Genomic DNA, 16,949 nt, shown 5'->3' with positions numbered 1-16,949 from the left:
GAATGAGGCAGCATTCTCCTCGGGTACAGAGCGTGAATGAGACAGCATTCTCCTTGGGTACAGAGCGTGAATGAGGCAGCATTCTCCTCGGGTACAGAGCGTGAATGAGGCAGCATTCTCCTCGGGTACAGAGCGTGAATGAGGCAGCATTCTCCTCGGGTACAGAGCGTGAATGTGGCAGCATTCTCCTCGGGTACAGAGCATGAATGAGGCAGCATTCTCCTCGGGTACAGTGCATGAATGAGGCAGCATTCTCCTCGGGTACAGAGCGTGAATGAGGCAGCATTCTCCTTGGGTACAGAGCGTGAATGAGGCAGCATTCTCCTCGGGTACAGAGCGTGAATGAGGCAGCATTCTCCTCGGGTACAGAGCGTGAATGTGGCAGCATTCTCCTCAGGTACAGAGCATGAATGAGGCAGCATTCTCCTCGGGTACAGTGCATGAATGAGGCAGCATTCTCCTCAGGCGTAGAGCATGAATGAGGCAGCATTCTCCTCAGGCATAGAGCATGAATGAGGCAGCATTCTCCTCAGGTACAGTGCATGAACGAGGCAGCATTCTCCTCAGGCATAGAGCATGAATGAGGCAGCATTCTCCTCAGGTACAGAGCATGAATGAGGCAGCATTCTCCTCAGGTACAGTGCATTAATGAGGCAGCATTCTCCTCAGGTACAGAGCGTGAATGAGGCAGCATTCTCCTCGGGTACAGAGCGTGAATGAGGCAGCATTCTCCTCGGGTACAGAGCGTGAATGTGGCAGGATTCTCCTCGGGTACAGTGCATGAATGAGGCAGCATTCTCCTCAGGTACAGAGCATGAATAAGGCAGCATTCTCCTCAGGTACAGTGCATGAATGAGGCAGCATTCTCCTCAGGTACAGAGCATGAATGAGGTAGCATTCTCCTCAGGTACAGAGCATGAATGAGGCAGCATTCTCCTCAGGTACAGTGCATGAATGAGGCAGCATTCTCCTCAGGTACAGTGCATGAATAAGGCAGCATTCTCCTCAGGTACAGTGCATGAATGAGGCAGCATTCTCCTCAGGTACAGTGCATGAATGAGGTAGCATTCTCCTCAGGTACAGTGCGTGAATGAGGCAGCATTCTCCTCAGGTACAGACCATGAATGAGGCAGCATTCTCCTCAGGTACAGTGCATGAATGAGGCAGCATTCTCCTCAGGTACAGTGCATGAATAAGGCAGCATTCTCCTCAGGTACAGTGCATGAATGAGGCAGCATTCTCCTCAGGTACAGTGCATGAATGAGGCAGCATTCTCCTCAGGTACAGTGCATGAATGAGGCAGCATTCTCCTCAGGTACAGTGCATGAATGAGGCAGCATTCTCCTAGGGTACAGAGCATGAATGAGGCAGCATTCTCCTCGGGTACAGTGCATGAATGAGTACACATGCTAAATTCTCGCTCTCAACGGTCCTTATGCACCGCCCAGTCCGAGTTTAATCCAGCGTGTGTACATAGCTTTATGTCTAATCTATTAAGACATTGTATAAATTGCATGTACCTTAAAGCTGACCATAGTCTACCTAAATTTTGCAATGTCCCACTTCTGTAGAGTCTGCAAGCAATATTGAACAATCTTTTTCTGGATACAGCCAAAAGAATTGTTGTAGTTCTTCATATGAGCTTGATTTTTAGCCTTCTACAGGTTCATTCCCATTATAACATAACCCCATATGAACATAATGTATGTCCAAGGGTGGTCAGACTACCCTTGGACTACAGACACCAAAGAGTGGGTTGTGCTGAGTTGGGGTGGGCAATGGCCTGAAGTCTGCTGCATTACATGCTGAGAAGTGCGATCGACTTTCTTGTGCCAGGCAGCTAGTTCAGAAGTAGTGTAAAGATCTTGGAGCTAGTATGGTTGAGGTGAGCCAGAAATAAAGTCCATAGTTCTTCAATCACAGCAACACCTACACCTTGAAGCATTCTAATTGGCTAAACAGTGTTGGCATATTATTACTACAATCTATCTGAAACCTAGCAGTTTGAGAGGGTCACCATACTAGTGCCAAGATCTTTGTAATGTGAGCATTAGTTTGGAATTTGTTTTTATCTGTGATATTAAATATGTATTTTTTTTTATGTTCATTATCATGCTTTTATCCATGTTAATAGGAAAAAATCCCAACAGTATTGTGATCCCAGTGTGTGGAGGACGGTATGACGTGTATCTGGGCAGTCGCCAGAGGCTGTGTGTCTTCTGGGAAGAGGCAGATTCTGTAGTTCAGAGATGCACCTGGTTCTACAAGGGGGATAAAGACAGCAAATATGTCCCATATGAAGAGCATTTCAGTGAGATACTGGAGGTAAGAACCCTACTACTGTATGCCACCGATGCCCTCTAGTGAGGATTATTAGCTGGCTGTGTGCTGTATTTCCTTTTATTTACCAAGTTTCACATTACTTTCAAAAGTGACATAAAATGTGCTTCCAGTAACAAATCCCAGCACCTCCTGCATGCCTGCATTTCCCCCCTGTGTGTAACCAAGAAAACATGAGGGGCCATCTTTTTTACTCTGCTAGTTTTAAGGGCAGCACAGTGGCATAGTGGTTAGCACTCTCGCCTTGCACTCCGGTTTCCTTCCACATCCTAAAATCATTGATGAGTTAATTTTCTTCCCCCTAAATTGGCCCCAGACTACCACACATACACTACACAGTACATACATGGACATTGGACTATGGTAGGTATTAGATTGTGAGCCCCTCTGATGGACAGTTTAGTGACAAGACAATATACTCTGTACAGTAAATAATAATGGTAGTTTTTTCACCATATCCATAATTTTACAGCATACGGAATCTGATCTTTGGATCTGTGTGGCAAAGGAGCTACTGATTGTAGCTCATAAATGTGAATGTGGCATGCAGATACAGTATGTGTCTGATGCTGCCTGCAGATAAACATCACAACCTCCATTGTGCATCTTTGCAAGACTTGCCAGATAAGCTATAAGGATTAGTTCACACACATGTCGCTGGTGGTGGGTTTCTGTGAGACAGTAGACCTTATAGAGTGACCGATCTGGGCAACGAGTTTGGTCATTTGACCAGCACTGTACCCATTCCATAAAGCAATATATAAGCATGTGATAATGGCCTACCAGACGTGACATTTAATCGATTTAGTCATGTCATTGACTGTCACCAGCTGACCAATCATATGCTTATTCCCATTAGGTTTCACTATACAGCAACCAAAGTGAGCATTAACCCCCAGCTGCTTGAAAGACTGGACCATGCAGGAACTATCCAGCCTATCAGCCCATGCAAAATTTTCAGGCCCCAATCTTAACACCGATCTTATAATACCATCCCTGTAGTATGTACAAACCTTACACTTTTGCATGCAAAATAATTGAAATCAAAATCAAGTTAAACATAGATCATAGATCAAGAACTGATTTAATCTCACGTGGTAATCGTTCATGCTGTTTGAACCTCCCTGAGCCTGTTGGTCATCATCTTTGCTGCTGGAAGACAAGAGTAGATACTGCTTGCCTGGCAGTTGGAAACAGCCATTATTTCCCACAATGCAGTGAGGTTTACAGCAGGGCTGTGTAGTCGGTACAAAAATTAGCCAACTCTGACTCTACAGTTTATGAAACCATCGACTCCAGGTACACAAAATGGCTCCAACTCCTTAGTCTAATACTAACCAGGGCTATGGATTTGATACAAAAATCATCCGACTCCTCAGTTTATGAAACCCCTACACTGACTTCAACTCCGACTCCAGGTACCCAAAATTGCTTTGACTTCAACTGTGACTCCACAGGACTGGTTTACAGACTGCAAACTGTCAGGGCCATAGCTCTGACATCACAGTGTGGGTGGGGTTTCACCACAATATCAGTCATTCGCTGATTTATTCAAAAAAAAGGTAAAGATTCCTCGTGAGGAAAGGGAGTATTGGCTACTCGATTGGGATGAAGTTCAATCCTGGGTTAAAGTTCCTCTTTAACCTCCCTTAGCGGTAATCCTGAGTCAGACTCGGGATGAAATCCCGTGTCTGAGTGAGTTATATGCCGGAGCTGCTGCAGAACTCTCTGTGGTATGTTTGTTCCTTGTTTTTAGGGTCTAAAAGCTAGTGAAAAAATGGCATGGCTTTTAGACCCTAAATCCAGAAATAATCATACTGCCAGGGAGATTAAAGAATGCAAATTTCCTCTTTAACAGTATTTTATTTCACGTGATCGCCTCAAGGAGCGTATAGACAGACAAAAAAGCTCTGCAACTACACAGATCTAGGAACAGGTTTGTGCTTGGAGGGAGCTTTTAAAAGGCTTACTGGCAACTGCTTTGCTTGTGCTTACAGTAGGTGAAAAATGCAAGCTTCCACATGTGCAATGAGGTGGTCTCGCAATCTGTAACTGGTGATAGTAATCTGCAGTAGCGTAGCTAAGGAGCTATAGGCCTCGGTGCAGGTTTTACATGCCCCCCCCTCCCCCCAAGCACTCTATACATAACAATTAATACAGCTCATCGAAACTAAGGACAACCTCAGTGACAGAGGTGCAAGAAGGGGATGGGGAACAGTTTGTTATTGATTACAACTACTCTATTGAAGTGATTATTACCAACACAGGACCAATAGAGAGATAATAGTGTAGTTGAGGGAAGGCCGCTCTGGTCCGAGGGCCGCGGTGCAGTTGCAACCTCTGTGCCCCCTTTTGTTATGCCACTGGTAATCTGTGAATACTGTCCCGGAAGCCGTGTATCTTTGCTCCTTACAGCGAGTCCACCCAGTTTAGTTAAATAAAAAAAAAAGAAAAAAGAATGCAGAGCGGGAAGACTTGGCAAGCAGGGATTTCACCCTTTTGTCCAGTGATCCTGTGTTGGGCAACGCCCGGCCTTTCTGTAGTGGGTGTGGCTAGAGCTGCCATGAGCGCAGTCAGTGGTGAGTGTGTGGCCTCGCTGACCTCTGTTTTCATAACTTCTTATTCAGTGCCATTAAAGTGGTACTCCAGACACCAAATCTGCCTCTTTCACACACCTATTGAAATTAATTGAAAATACTTTTGCCAGTTTACTGAGCCTGTGGTGCCAGCAAGAATGCCCTGAGCCATGGCTCAGGATCGTAGCTAAAGAATGCTGACTGGCATGTGGGCCTGGCTGAGGCAGAGGCGAGAGAGGCTTCAGCCTCAGGGCGCAGTGTAGGAGGAGGCGCACAACTCACTCAGCTATCATTCCCCTATTGTGTTTGAAGCAGAGAGTAATAAGGAAAGGGGATACATGGCAGTGACTGTAAGCCAGATAACTAGATATTAAGGTGTTGAGGGCCCTGGGGCGCCTCTTAGTCTAATAGCAATCAGTGTGTGATGGCTGGGGTGGGAGGGATGGAGGGGCGTACTTTGGTGTCTCAGCCTTGGGTGCTGGAGGACCTTGTCCCAGCTCTGTGCGGGAGGTCAGGATTATGTATACTATCCCCAAAGATATCAGGCTGGGTGGGAGAGGGGCAGGAGTAGCCCCGCCCCATGTTTACCTGCATAGAACTAAAAATAAAGATGTAAGAACCAAAATAACAAACTAAATCAATAAACCAGAACAAAGTAATCCTAACTTAGTGTCCCTCTTACGGACAGTAAGCTAAAATTGGTGCTTGAAGCGGAATGGGTGGAGCTTTCTCACTCACTGCCCATCCTCTTATAGGCTGGGTTACACCTCCCCTGATCATTCACATTTTGGTCTAATTTTTCTTCACTTTAGGTGACCGTTTAGTAACAGTCACCATACAGAAGTACTGCTGTGCCCTCTGGCAAGCAGTATGTCGTGTCCTATGGAGAGGAGGAGGGGCAGGATAAACAGCAGGTGTACCACTGGGAGCTGTAACCGGTTGAGAATTTTCCAGCTCAGTGGATGAAAAATTGCCAAATGAATGTAGTCACGTGGTCTGAGATACTTCAGGCCTACTGAAATACATCAGCCATGCTGCTGACTGCATAGGTGCCTGTATAGGCTCCCAGAGTAGTGAGCGGCACTGGGGGAAAAAAAGCATTAGATTTCTTGTATTAGCCTTTCCAGCAGTGTGACAGTGGCGCTATCATTGCTTGCATCTTTTCCTCATCTTTCTCTTTTTCCCAGAATGCCTACAAGACGGCTGTGACGCTGAATGAATGGAAACAGAGACTGGAATCCCCATCCAGAGACCTTATTATCCTACATAATCCAAAGGTAAAAGGAAAAACAATATCTTACATAAGTAGGTTAAATTGTATTAACCCATAGACCACGACATGCATAGTTCTGTGTTTTAGCATCCATATACCCCAACGTGTAAAGGCCTTTTAGCACAAAACTAGTTCCACCAGCAGCGGACGTCTATAGGCATTTTAAATTGGTAGGTGAACAGAGGCGCCAGAAGGATAAAAGTACATAACATTTTTAAAAAATTGCTGGGAGGAAGTGGTGGACTCGCCTCCGTTAAAGCAGACACCAAGGACTGTAAATATATAGATATACACATTTATTGAAAATACCCCAAAGATGCAACGCGTTTCGCGGGCACAGCCCACTTCTTCAGGCAATAAGCAGGGGATAAACAACAGCAATTCAGTTGTAGCAAGCAGAGCACCTGAAGAAGTGGGCTGTGCCCGCGAAACGCGTTGCATCTTTGGGGTATTTTCAATAAATGTGTATATCTATATATTTACAGTCCTTGGTGTCTGCTTTAACGGAGGCGAGTCCACCACTTCCTCCCAGCAATTTTTTACAAATTTTATGTACTTTTATCCTTCTGGCGCCTCTGTTCACTTACCAATATATTTGAGTCCACCCCAGGTGGAGGGGTGATCTACCCCCTTTCTTCCTATCTACAGAGAGCGACTTCTTAATCCTGAGTGAGGACAGGTCTAATCTCTTCACCTGCCTAATGAGTGGTTACCTAGGTGGTAACCCGTGTTTGTGAGTATTACCATCTCACTGTTTCATTTATCCAATCAATGTTGACATACTACACCATATTGGGCTCTCGATTTCTCTTCAACTATAGGCATTTTAAAACACACCTGAACTGAAAGGGATATTGAGGCTGCCATATTTATTCCCTCAGTTGCCTGGCAGTATTGCTGATGTTTTTGGCTGCAGTAGTGTCTGAATCTTGCACCTGAAAGAAGCATGTAGCTAATCTTGTCAGATTTTTGTCAGAGACATCTGATCTGCATGCTTGTTCTGGGTCTATGGCTAAAATTATTAGAGGCAGAGGATCAGCAGGACTGCCGGACAACTGGTATTCTTTAAAAGGAAATGCATATGGCAGCCTCCATACACGTCTTGCTTTAGGCTCCCTATCATACAAAGTTTTGGTTAAGTGCCAACTTTCTATTTTACTCTGAAATTCTACGATGGGTGGAAATGTATGTCACTGTGTGGATGGAGGTGAAAAAAGTAGAGTAGAGGCTGTCCTTTTGGGTAACAGCTGTGACAGTCTGGTTTCCCTGGAGTTTGACAGATAGAATTACAATACCATCCAAACAAAGAGGAGGAGACGGGTAACAGTTTTAGTATAAGACCTAGTCCACACTAGGTCCGGAAATGTATCCGTGGCTCCGTTTTTCAGTCCTGATGAAAAATGGACTCCCGGATACTAATCTTAAAAATAGCAGCCGTCCTCACTCAAGAAAAAAACGGATCCGTCTGCGTTTGCAGGGACCCGTTTTCAAAACCTGAACGGAAGGTCCGGAATTGCTGCATTTTTACGGTACACGGATACACGGATGGGTAGTGAAAAGCAATGGGAAAACGCAACTTCATCTGCACAGGCAAAATGGCACCCAAAACGGATAAAAAAAACGGATAGCCTGAACTTCCTTCTCCTCCCCTCAACGTCATCTGTGACAAAGCCACTCCCAAAACACTCCCCTGTATATTACAAATATCCTTACGTGGTGCTAATCTACTTTCTTTACAGAACAACCACTCCCACTTCCCATCTATTGTCCCAGAGTCACTCCCACAGCCCCCGCCACTACATTCCCCATGCTCAAAAAATGTTAAGTAACCTTTTTTTCTAAGCATTAACCACACCCACTTCCTGCCCACTGATTCCCATTGACAAAATGATTGATTATTGGCCCAAAAACTCCTCCCACTACCACTTGGCCAAATTCCCATAGAGAAGTTTTCTGTCCGTTTTTTGGGGTAAAAAACGGAACGGAAACTGATGCAAAACTGAGGCACTTTTTTAAAAAAAAAACGGATCAGTTTGCAGTCTGGTGGTACTTCCCCTAATCCCGGACTGCAGCGTCCCTCCTGCAACCGTGCCTAGTGTGGACCTAGCCTCAGCGCTGTTCTGCATAGGGCCATATTTATTTCAACTGCACAACACTTCACACCTATATTCATAGCCCTGTAGAGGACAAAGCGTTTCCTTCACAGCATCACCTCTTTCAGGAAGACCAAGGCTTCTACAGCACAATCCCTCTAGAGAAACAGCAGCTGCCTGGCAGCCTCCTGACTGACTGTCCTGGAAAGAATGTGTACAGTAGGTCAGCTGCTTTCGCTCCCTTGGCTGGATTCTTGTTCAAGATTAGATTCAACCACTAAAGCTAAAAGAATCACAATGACCGACAACTGGCACTTTTAAAAGAGAATAACCTCAATATTTATCTAATTTGAAGTGTGAGTTGCTAGTACTTTGTTTTAGTCACAGTGGGTGATTTTGGGCCCCTCTGTGTGCCTGGTACTATGGCCGCTGCATAGACTGCAATGTTAATTGTGGCTGTAGCAGGGCCTAGAGTCTATAATTTAGGCGATGGAGGCGGAGAATGTTTTCAACACCACAAGAATAAGAATCATTTAATTCTCCAAGTACGGGAGGTTGTACCCGGAATTGGTTTTGGCTCATACAGGTTCTGGGAGGAAGGGAAGGGGGGGGGGATAATATCTGAAAGCCAAGAGCCGAGGCTGCCATACTATGGCGCCACCAGTCGCACTTGGCAATCATGGAGGGGGGCAGAGGGAGGCGAAGGTTCACCAGTGATATCCCAGTTCTTCATGAAAGAAACCTGCGGTAATGGCTGACACTGCTGAGAATACCGATGCGGTAATGGCTGACACTGCTGAGAATACCGATGCGGTAATGGCTGACACTGCTGAGAATACCGATGCGGTAATGGCTGACACTGCTGAGAATACCGATGCGGTAATGGCTGACACTGCTGAGAATACCGATGCGGTAATGGCTGACACTGCTGAGAATACCGATTTGCTGACATCTATATCTGGCATCTGGCAGTGCTGGCAAAAGTGTTCCAGTTCAAAAGGTGCAGTAGTGTTCATTTCTGTTGTGGGTCCCGACTCCTGGGCAGCATTCAGCAGGGCTGGTCAAGATAATCTGGCTGTCACAGAAGCATCCAGCTGCAGTGTCCCTTACTTCTGGTTTAGTGGCTGGCATCATGGAGGGGCTGAACCAGAGGTGTCCCTGCTGCAGTGGAGCAGCAGCAGCAGCCGCCCATGGATGGAGCCGGCATCCAGCGAGACAAAAGGTTTCCCCGATCAGCGCGGTGTCTTTCGAACTCAGTGGAGCCCTGATCACCTGAGTAGCAGCGGTGGACTCCACAAGGCCGGTACCTGCACAGACAACGGACCCAGGTAGCGGCAAGACGGAAAAAAACTCCAGGTCCCAGATTCCTCACGACCCGCACCAGCATCACAGGCTATACCGGTCCACACTGCACGACTTCAGGTGGAAAACAAGGCGAACTGTTAGGGAAAAGGGAAGAAATACAAGAAAAAGACAGAATTCTGTGGCCCTGGCTGCCGATTAAGGCGCCATCTTCCTGAACAGCAGCAACTACTGGCAGAGGGACAGCATAGATAGCGGCAGAGTAACTAATCAGAGCGGGTTTATGTTAGCGGGTGCTAGTGGTAGTCGGGGGGTCTTAGTGTTAGGAGTAGGTAGTCGGTAGAGAGCACTGCTGTATGGAGAGGAGACACGGGGAGGCGGGCCGGTAGACAAGTGAGTAGCTCCTGGGGGGACGCGTTAGGAGGAGGAGTTCTGGGGCCTCTACAAGTGGCAGGAAGCCCACAGATTTTTTAAAAAATTTGCATAAATCAGAAAAATTGCAAAAATCATGCTGAAATCTATTGAAAATTGGTGTACAGTGTGTAGGAAGCTAACAGATCCTCAGGGATCGGTGTGATGCTCGATCTGGTGGCCATCTATAAGTGTGTGCCCACCTTAAAGGACAACTGAAGCGAGAGGTATATGGAGGCTGCATATATTTTTTTCCTTTTCATCAATACTAGTTGCCTGGCATCCTGCTAATCCAATATCTCTAATACTTTTCCCTATAGACCCTGAACAAGCATGCAGCAGATCAGGTGTTTCTGACATTGTCAGATCTAAATGGCTGCATGCTTGTTTCTGGTATTATTCAGACACTGCTGCAGCCAAATAGATCAGGAGTGCCAGGCAACTGCTATTGTTTAAAAGGAAATAAATATGGCAGCCTCCATATACCTCTCTTGTCAGTTGTTCTTTAAGACACTTACAGATATTTGCTTGCAACAGGTTCACTTTGAATATTCTTTTATGGAGCACGGTGTTATTTTTCTCTTAAAGCGGACCTGAACTCAGAACTCCTCTCTGCTCTAAAAGATACTCAACAGCATAATAACCTTTAAACAAAAAAAAACTGATTTGTTACACCTGATACAATTCCTGAACTAAATCTGCACTGTTTCGACTTCCTGAATCATGGAAGCAGACATATTATCCTGTGCTTTCCAATGGCCCTATCTGCCATCTCTGCCATAGGCAGTCAGGTGACATAGGGAAGAGATCAGATTACAACTTGTGATTAGACACAAATGAGGGTGAATTGAAAAGGCTAAACTCTCTAAATACATACAGGGTGCATTTCTCTGTTTGTCTTCGGTCCTGTGCAAGAGTTCCGGTCCACTTTAAGCTTGCTCTATACTTTCATTTGGTAAATGTTGCCTTTCATTTTTCAGTCTCTAATATTTGTTTGTATTAATATTATTTATTGTTATTATTGCAGCTTATGGTGCACTACCAGCCAACAGGAATCGCAGACGAGTGGGGCGCCACACCAAGTGACCAGGGCCGCCCACGAACAGTGAAGAGAGGGATGGAAAATATCTCTGTCGAGATACCTCAAGGTATGTAATGTTTTCATAATTTGCCATTTACAAATTCAATATATAAATGTATTCTAGGAAAGAGAATACTAGAAATATTTCAGAGCTTTTCCCCCAACACTGGTGCAAAGAACCACTATTGCTTATTTAAGGGAACCTTAAGTGGCATGATGAGATAGACATGTGTATGTACAGTGCCAAGCACACAAATATGCTGTGTTGTTTTTTTTCTTTCTCTGCCTGAAAGAGTTAATATTCAACTAAGCAACTGACAGTTTTTCTCCAGTCGGGACCCATTCAGACTATAGCTTCCGTCACCGATAAGGAATCACAGCCGTAAAATAATTTGCTCTCAGAAGCCCAGTTCTCTGCCAGGAGAGGATAGAGAAAAATCATTAATTCCTATGTTTTAGCACTCTGAGACATTGGAGTTTAATTGAGCTCAGACAAAACAATAAGTCTACTTTTTTTTAAGTTTTTAATCATAACATAAAACTGTGAGATATCTAAAAGTTATTTTTAGAAGTAGGAGGATAGCAATTGTTTATCTCATCGCTTTGTTTTCACTTACCGTAAGTTTCACTTTGATGGTTAATTTTATAATTTATGGTTCATTTCATAATGGCATAATAAGAAAAGTGGCGTTTCAATATGCAATATTCATGCCCATACAGTTCCACTGGCTTTGTTGGTGGTGGTGGAAAGGCACAAATTGCATTGTTGCACAGCATCTGAGGTGATTTAATCCTGAGCCTTGTATAGCTGGTAGAATGCCTTTGGAGTTCCTCAAAATCAGAAAATGTATGCTATAGGTAGCTTGGGTTTTCCAGCTCTACGTTTCATTATTTTTGTTAATTTGCATTGCAGTGTGTTTTTTTTTGTTTTGTTTTGTTTTTGTTTTTTTCCTGTACAAACTTTTTTTTTTAAATCCACTAATTGTTTTACTGCCTGTTAATAGCTGAGTAGGGAAGAGTCTGTTCAGATGCATTGCAAGCCTGCAGTTTTTAAGCCCAATCTACACGATACGATTCTTTGTGCGATTCGATTAGGATTCTATTTATGATCCGATTAAATTCGACATGTCCGATTAGGATTTGATTCGATTCAGTTCGATTTGCCATTGCTAATCGAATCGCACAAAGAATTCGATCGTGTAGATGGGGCTTTAGACACAAACAAAAACATGAGTTTCTACACTACTTTTTGAAACCATTTGTGGTTTGAGTGGGGCTTTACAGTGTAACTGTCGGGCTTAAAATACAAACTCCATTCTTTATTTTTATTTGGTAAACAAGTAGTAAGGATGCTAACCAGGCAATCCAAAAGTTAAAATCACTATTTCTTTTCTTGTTGATAAATGATCATTCCCCAGTTTACCTGACTCTTATTTGGTACAAGTAATCAAAAATCCTCCTCATTCCTTTCATAGATAAAAGCATAAATCCGTTTATTTAGTCATCATAGAAAAATAGCAAAAATATGGCAGTATGCAAGCTGATGCGTTTCTGACCCTACCGGGTCCTTAGTCGTAGCTAGTGTAACATGTACAGGTCTGTCTTAAAGAGGAACTCCAGTGAAAATAATGTAGTAAAAAAAGTGCTTCATTTTTTACCATAATTATGTATAAATGATTTAGTCAGTGTTTGCTCATTGTAAAATCTTTCCTCTCCCAGATTAACATTCTGACATTTATTACATGGTGACATTGTTACTGTGGGCAGGTTATTTAGCTGTTTCTAGCTGCTCTGGCTGTTAGACAGCTAATAACAGCTATTTCCTGTCTCTGAACATTGTTACATTGTAGCTGTTTGCCAGCAGTACCGCGGTCTTCAGAGCCTCTTGTGGGAGGGGTTTCAGCACAAAATCAGTCACACAGCGCCCCCTGATGGTCTGTTTGTGAAAATCATTGTCTTTCTCATGTAAAATGGGGTATCAGCTACTGATTGGGAAAAAGTTCAATTCTTGGTTGGAGTTTCTCTTTAAGTACCTAGAGACCACTCCCCCTATCCACCACACCTCAGCAGGCGATGTAGCTTTCTTAAAGGGAAATAAGGTGGAAAGAGAGTGGACTCCAGTGTATTGCACAATAGTTTACATTAATACATATACATACATATACATAAAATTACATAAGACAATGAAAAATTATTTGGTACACACAAAATTTGGTACATAAAAAGGAAGTTGCAGGGCATGCTGGGTTGTCCGTTTTTGCTTCTCTATTTCCCCTCAGATTTAAATAATGCAGCCTGATTGGCTGAAGCCTCTTTCCCTCCTGTTTTCCCCTCCCACACCTCTGTTCCTCTATGATTGGCCAATATTTCTCATGCTGAGACAATGCACTTTCTATAGTGAAGGGCGGGGAATGCATACACAATTAGGCAGAGGAGACTAAGGGAGGATATGACATCAGGATTGGCTTCAAAATAGACACACTTAAAGAGAACGCGAGGTGGGATTTACTTATGCTAGTGGGGCACAGAGGCTGGCACACGTCCCTTTCCTCCCGCTGATTGGAGGGAAGTGACGCAGGCGGGTAGCGCCGATACGGAGGAGGCAGGGGAGCGGCGCTAACAGACAAGCGAGAGGTAAACATTGTGCTGGCGACATGCTGCGTGTCGCCAGCACTGCGGGGGGTATAGCGGCGCGCAGGGGGGTCCTGCAGGCACAGCATGGGGCAACAGAGGCTGGTGTTAGTGTGCACAACCAGCCTCTGTGCCCCACTAGCATAAGTAAATCCCACCTCGGGTTCTCTTTAAAATGGGAAATGCCAAGAAGAATTTTCTCTTTTTTACTGTAGAAAAATCACTAAAATCAAAACGTGGACAGTGCAATACATGTGTTATGTAAGTAGAGCAGGTATTTATCTACTTTATATATGTGTGTGTTTTTTCTGAGATATTATGGCTGACAGCTCCTACGCACCTCATGGGGCTGGAAGAAGCCCCAGGTAAGTATAAATATACTTTTTAATCTCTTCTCAGGTACGCTTTTTAATTAAATTCAGTATGTATTCATTTTTTACCATAGTGCAGTACTGTATTTGACCCTTAGAGGGAGAAGCTTACAAAGGACCCTGTTATGTCGTAGCATGCCTGCATCTATTGACTTTGTCTCTCTGCTTGTCCTAAAACTCCATCTCATGATGATACATAGATTATTATTGTATCTGCACATTTTCACTTGCTTTTGCCTTCCAGGGGAGTCAGAACGGATCGATCACTTGGTATTTATGGTCCATGGTATTGGACCAGCTTGTGATCTGCAGTTTCGAAGCATTGTGCAGTGTGGTAAGTCCATGCAAAGTGATAAATAACAAGTTCTCACCCTCTTCTCTCTCCAATACAGGTGCTGCCACCACAGAGCAGGTATTATAGCTACACTTGTTGGTTGTGAGGGGAATCATGGTGGCCCTGCTTGTCACACATTTCCTAGCAGATGAGCCATCTGGTGGAGGGAGGGGCATCAGTTTTGCTGGAAGGCTCCATAGTTTGTAGTTAAGCTCTTGCTAGAGTTCCCCCTTAAATGCAGTATAATTATGAACCTATGAAATAGTGCTTGGCGAGCAGTCGGTCTGTGTCTGTTTTCTAGCTGCATTGGAATATTGGCTACAGGGATCTAGGTGCGTACTCAGAACTTAGTAATTAGCAGTCCTTACTTGGCACTAAGGGTGCATACACACATGCAATTTTACCACTTATAATAGAAGTGGTAAAACCGTACAATATGAAAGTTTACCTACACGATCTGTTCATAGGATTCAAAATCTGTTGGCCCTCATGCTACATGGAAGTGGTAAAATTGGTCAGGGATTAGCTAATGAAAATTGGATGTCTGTACCAGTTTTAACCCTTTCTACCCCTATGTCGCACTATGTCCAACATTGGTATTTTCCTGCATGGCTCTAATGTCAAAGTCTGACATAGTAAAAATTGCCACCACTAGGCAGCGCTGCTGCCCTGTAAAATCCGGCACAGCGTCCCTCTCTTCAGATCCAAGTGTCAGATTAAGTCCGAGATCTGTGACTTTGATCGCCGCCGGCCCCATTATACACCGCTGCACCATGTAATGTAAATATTATGTAGGCGTATTAGGGTTTGTTGCAGGAGCACCACTGCCGGATCTAGTAATAACAGTATTACGCTGTCACACGTGCAACCCTGTGCAAGGGGGGGAGGGGCTACAGCAGAAGAGCTGATGCTAGCCTCGCCCACTCCCTCCGATGCTGGATTGCCTCCTCACACTACCATTCGCCCTACCTCTCAAGCCCGCTGTCTGGGTGTCACCCTGGACTTTTTTTTTTTTTTTTTAAACAAATCTTTATTTTTATTGAGTCGGAGGAATATACAATCAACAATAGAAAGCAGTGCAACCACCAAAACGTAACAATACAAACATAACTCAACGGCAACACCACAATACTGGGTGTGTTCTCTATAGCTAAAATCCTGGTGGTCCATGAAATACTCCAGACCCAAATTTAAATGAGAACTAACAAAACATACACCAATCACAAAACAACACAGAATAACACAAAACAAAACAAAAAAAACACAAACAAAACAAAAAAAGAGAAAAAAGGAGAATGCTAGTCCAATTAGATTCTTCAACCAAATGCACAGCCTTCAGATCCTACTACATATTATCCTCCGGCAGCTTCCCACGATCTCCAATTCGAAGTGATTACCCCGAGCCTCTCTCTGAACTCCAGCCAAACTGCCCATTGGCTATAAAACTTACCCATCTTATTTTGTGCTGACATTACTAATTCCTCCATCCTCATTGTGTCATTGAGGGCTTCGGCCAGGTCTACTGCCCCCAGTTTGGTGTCAACTTTCTAATTCTTGTCTATTGAATACCTGACTGAAGACATCAAATGGCCAAGAATAGATCCATTTGAGTTTTTTATTGGACCTGGAAACATTGAGAGTAACGCAATCTCTGGAGAGTGGGCTATATGGCATAAATTCATTTCCTCCAGCCAATCAAAAGCAAGTCTCCATAGGTGAGAAATGCTATCAGACCCCCACCACATATGTAAATGTCACCCTGGACTCCGCACTCCTTCACCCCCACATCCAAAACCTCACAAAGTCCTGTAACATCTGCAAGATCCGCCCTTTCTTGACCTCTGCCACCACCAAACTCCTCATCCATGCCCTCATAATTTCCCACCTTGACTACTGCAATGCCCTTCTGTCTGGTCTCCCTATGACCCGAATAGCCCCGCTGCAGTCCGTCATGAATTCAGCAGCCAGAATCATCCACTCCTCCCATTGCTCCACCACGGCTGCTCCCCTCTGTGAATTCCTCCACTGGCTCCCTATCCACTCCAGAATCAGATTCAAGATACTGTATGTGACCTACAAATCTGTCCACAAAACCTGTCCAACCTACATTTCCGATTTTACTCAGAGGTACACACCTAGCCGCTCACTCCGCTCTTCCAATGAACTTTGCCTGACTGCCCCCCGCATCACCCAGTCCCATGCACGCCTCCAGGACTTCTCAAGAGCTGCACCATCACTATGGAATTTCCTACCTCCACCCATTAGGGGAGCCCCTTCCTTCAACATCTTTAAGAAGGCCCTCAAAACTCACCTTTTTACTCTGGCCTACCACCCCTCACAAGTGCTCTAAACTCTCAGCTGAACTCTGGTCCCTACCTTTCGTGTCCCTACCTCTCCCTCTAGATTGTAAGCCTTTGGGCAGGGTCCTACTCCTTTTTGTGTCCTACCTGATCATGCACCTCCATTACTGTGCATCCATTCTATGCATTTGAGTGAACTCAACTTGCCTAATCTCCATGCTCCCATCTAGTGACTGA

General features: G+C 44.5%; 1 protein-coding gene across 3 annotated transcripts in view; it reads left to right on the top strand.

Moving 5' to 3' along the window:
- LOC137562852 (phospholipase DDHD2-like) overlaps nt 1–16,949 on the top strand; it is a 59,083-nt gene that overhangs the window by 10,948 nt on the left and 31,186 nt on the right. For all 3 annotated transcript variants that reach the window (XM_068274611.1, XM_068274610.1, XM_068274612.1), the window contains 4 exons: nt 2,135–2,325; nt 6,104–6,193; nt 11,023–11,143; nt 14,323–14,412. In XM_068274611.1, the coding sequence (XP_068130712.1) occupies nt 2,135–2,325; nt 6,104–6,193; nt 11,023–11,143; nt 14,323–14,412 (492 nt within the window). The remainder of the gene's footprint in view (nt 1–2,134; nt 2,326–6,103; nt 6,194–11,022; nt 11,144–14,322; nt 14,413–16,949) is intronic.

Source organism: Hyperolius riggenbachi, chromosome 3 (genome assembly GCF_040937935.1).
Source record: "Hyperolius riggenbachi isolate aHypRig1 chromosome 3, aHypRig1.pri, whole genome shotgun sequence".
Lineage (NCBI taxonomy): Eukaryota > Metazoa > Chordata > Amphibia > Anura > Hyperoliidae > Hyperolius > Hyperolius riggenbachi.
This window is presented reverse-complemented; position numbering and strand designations above follow the sequence as displayed.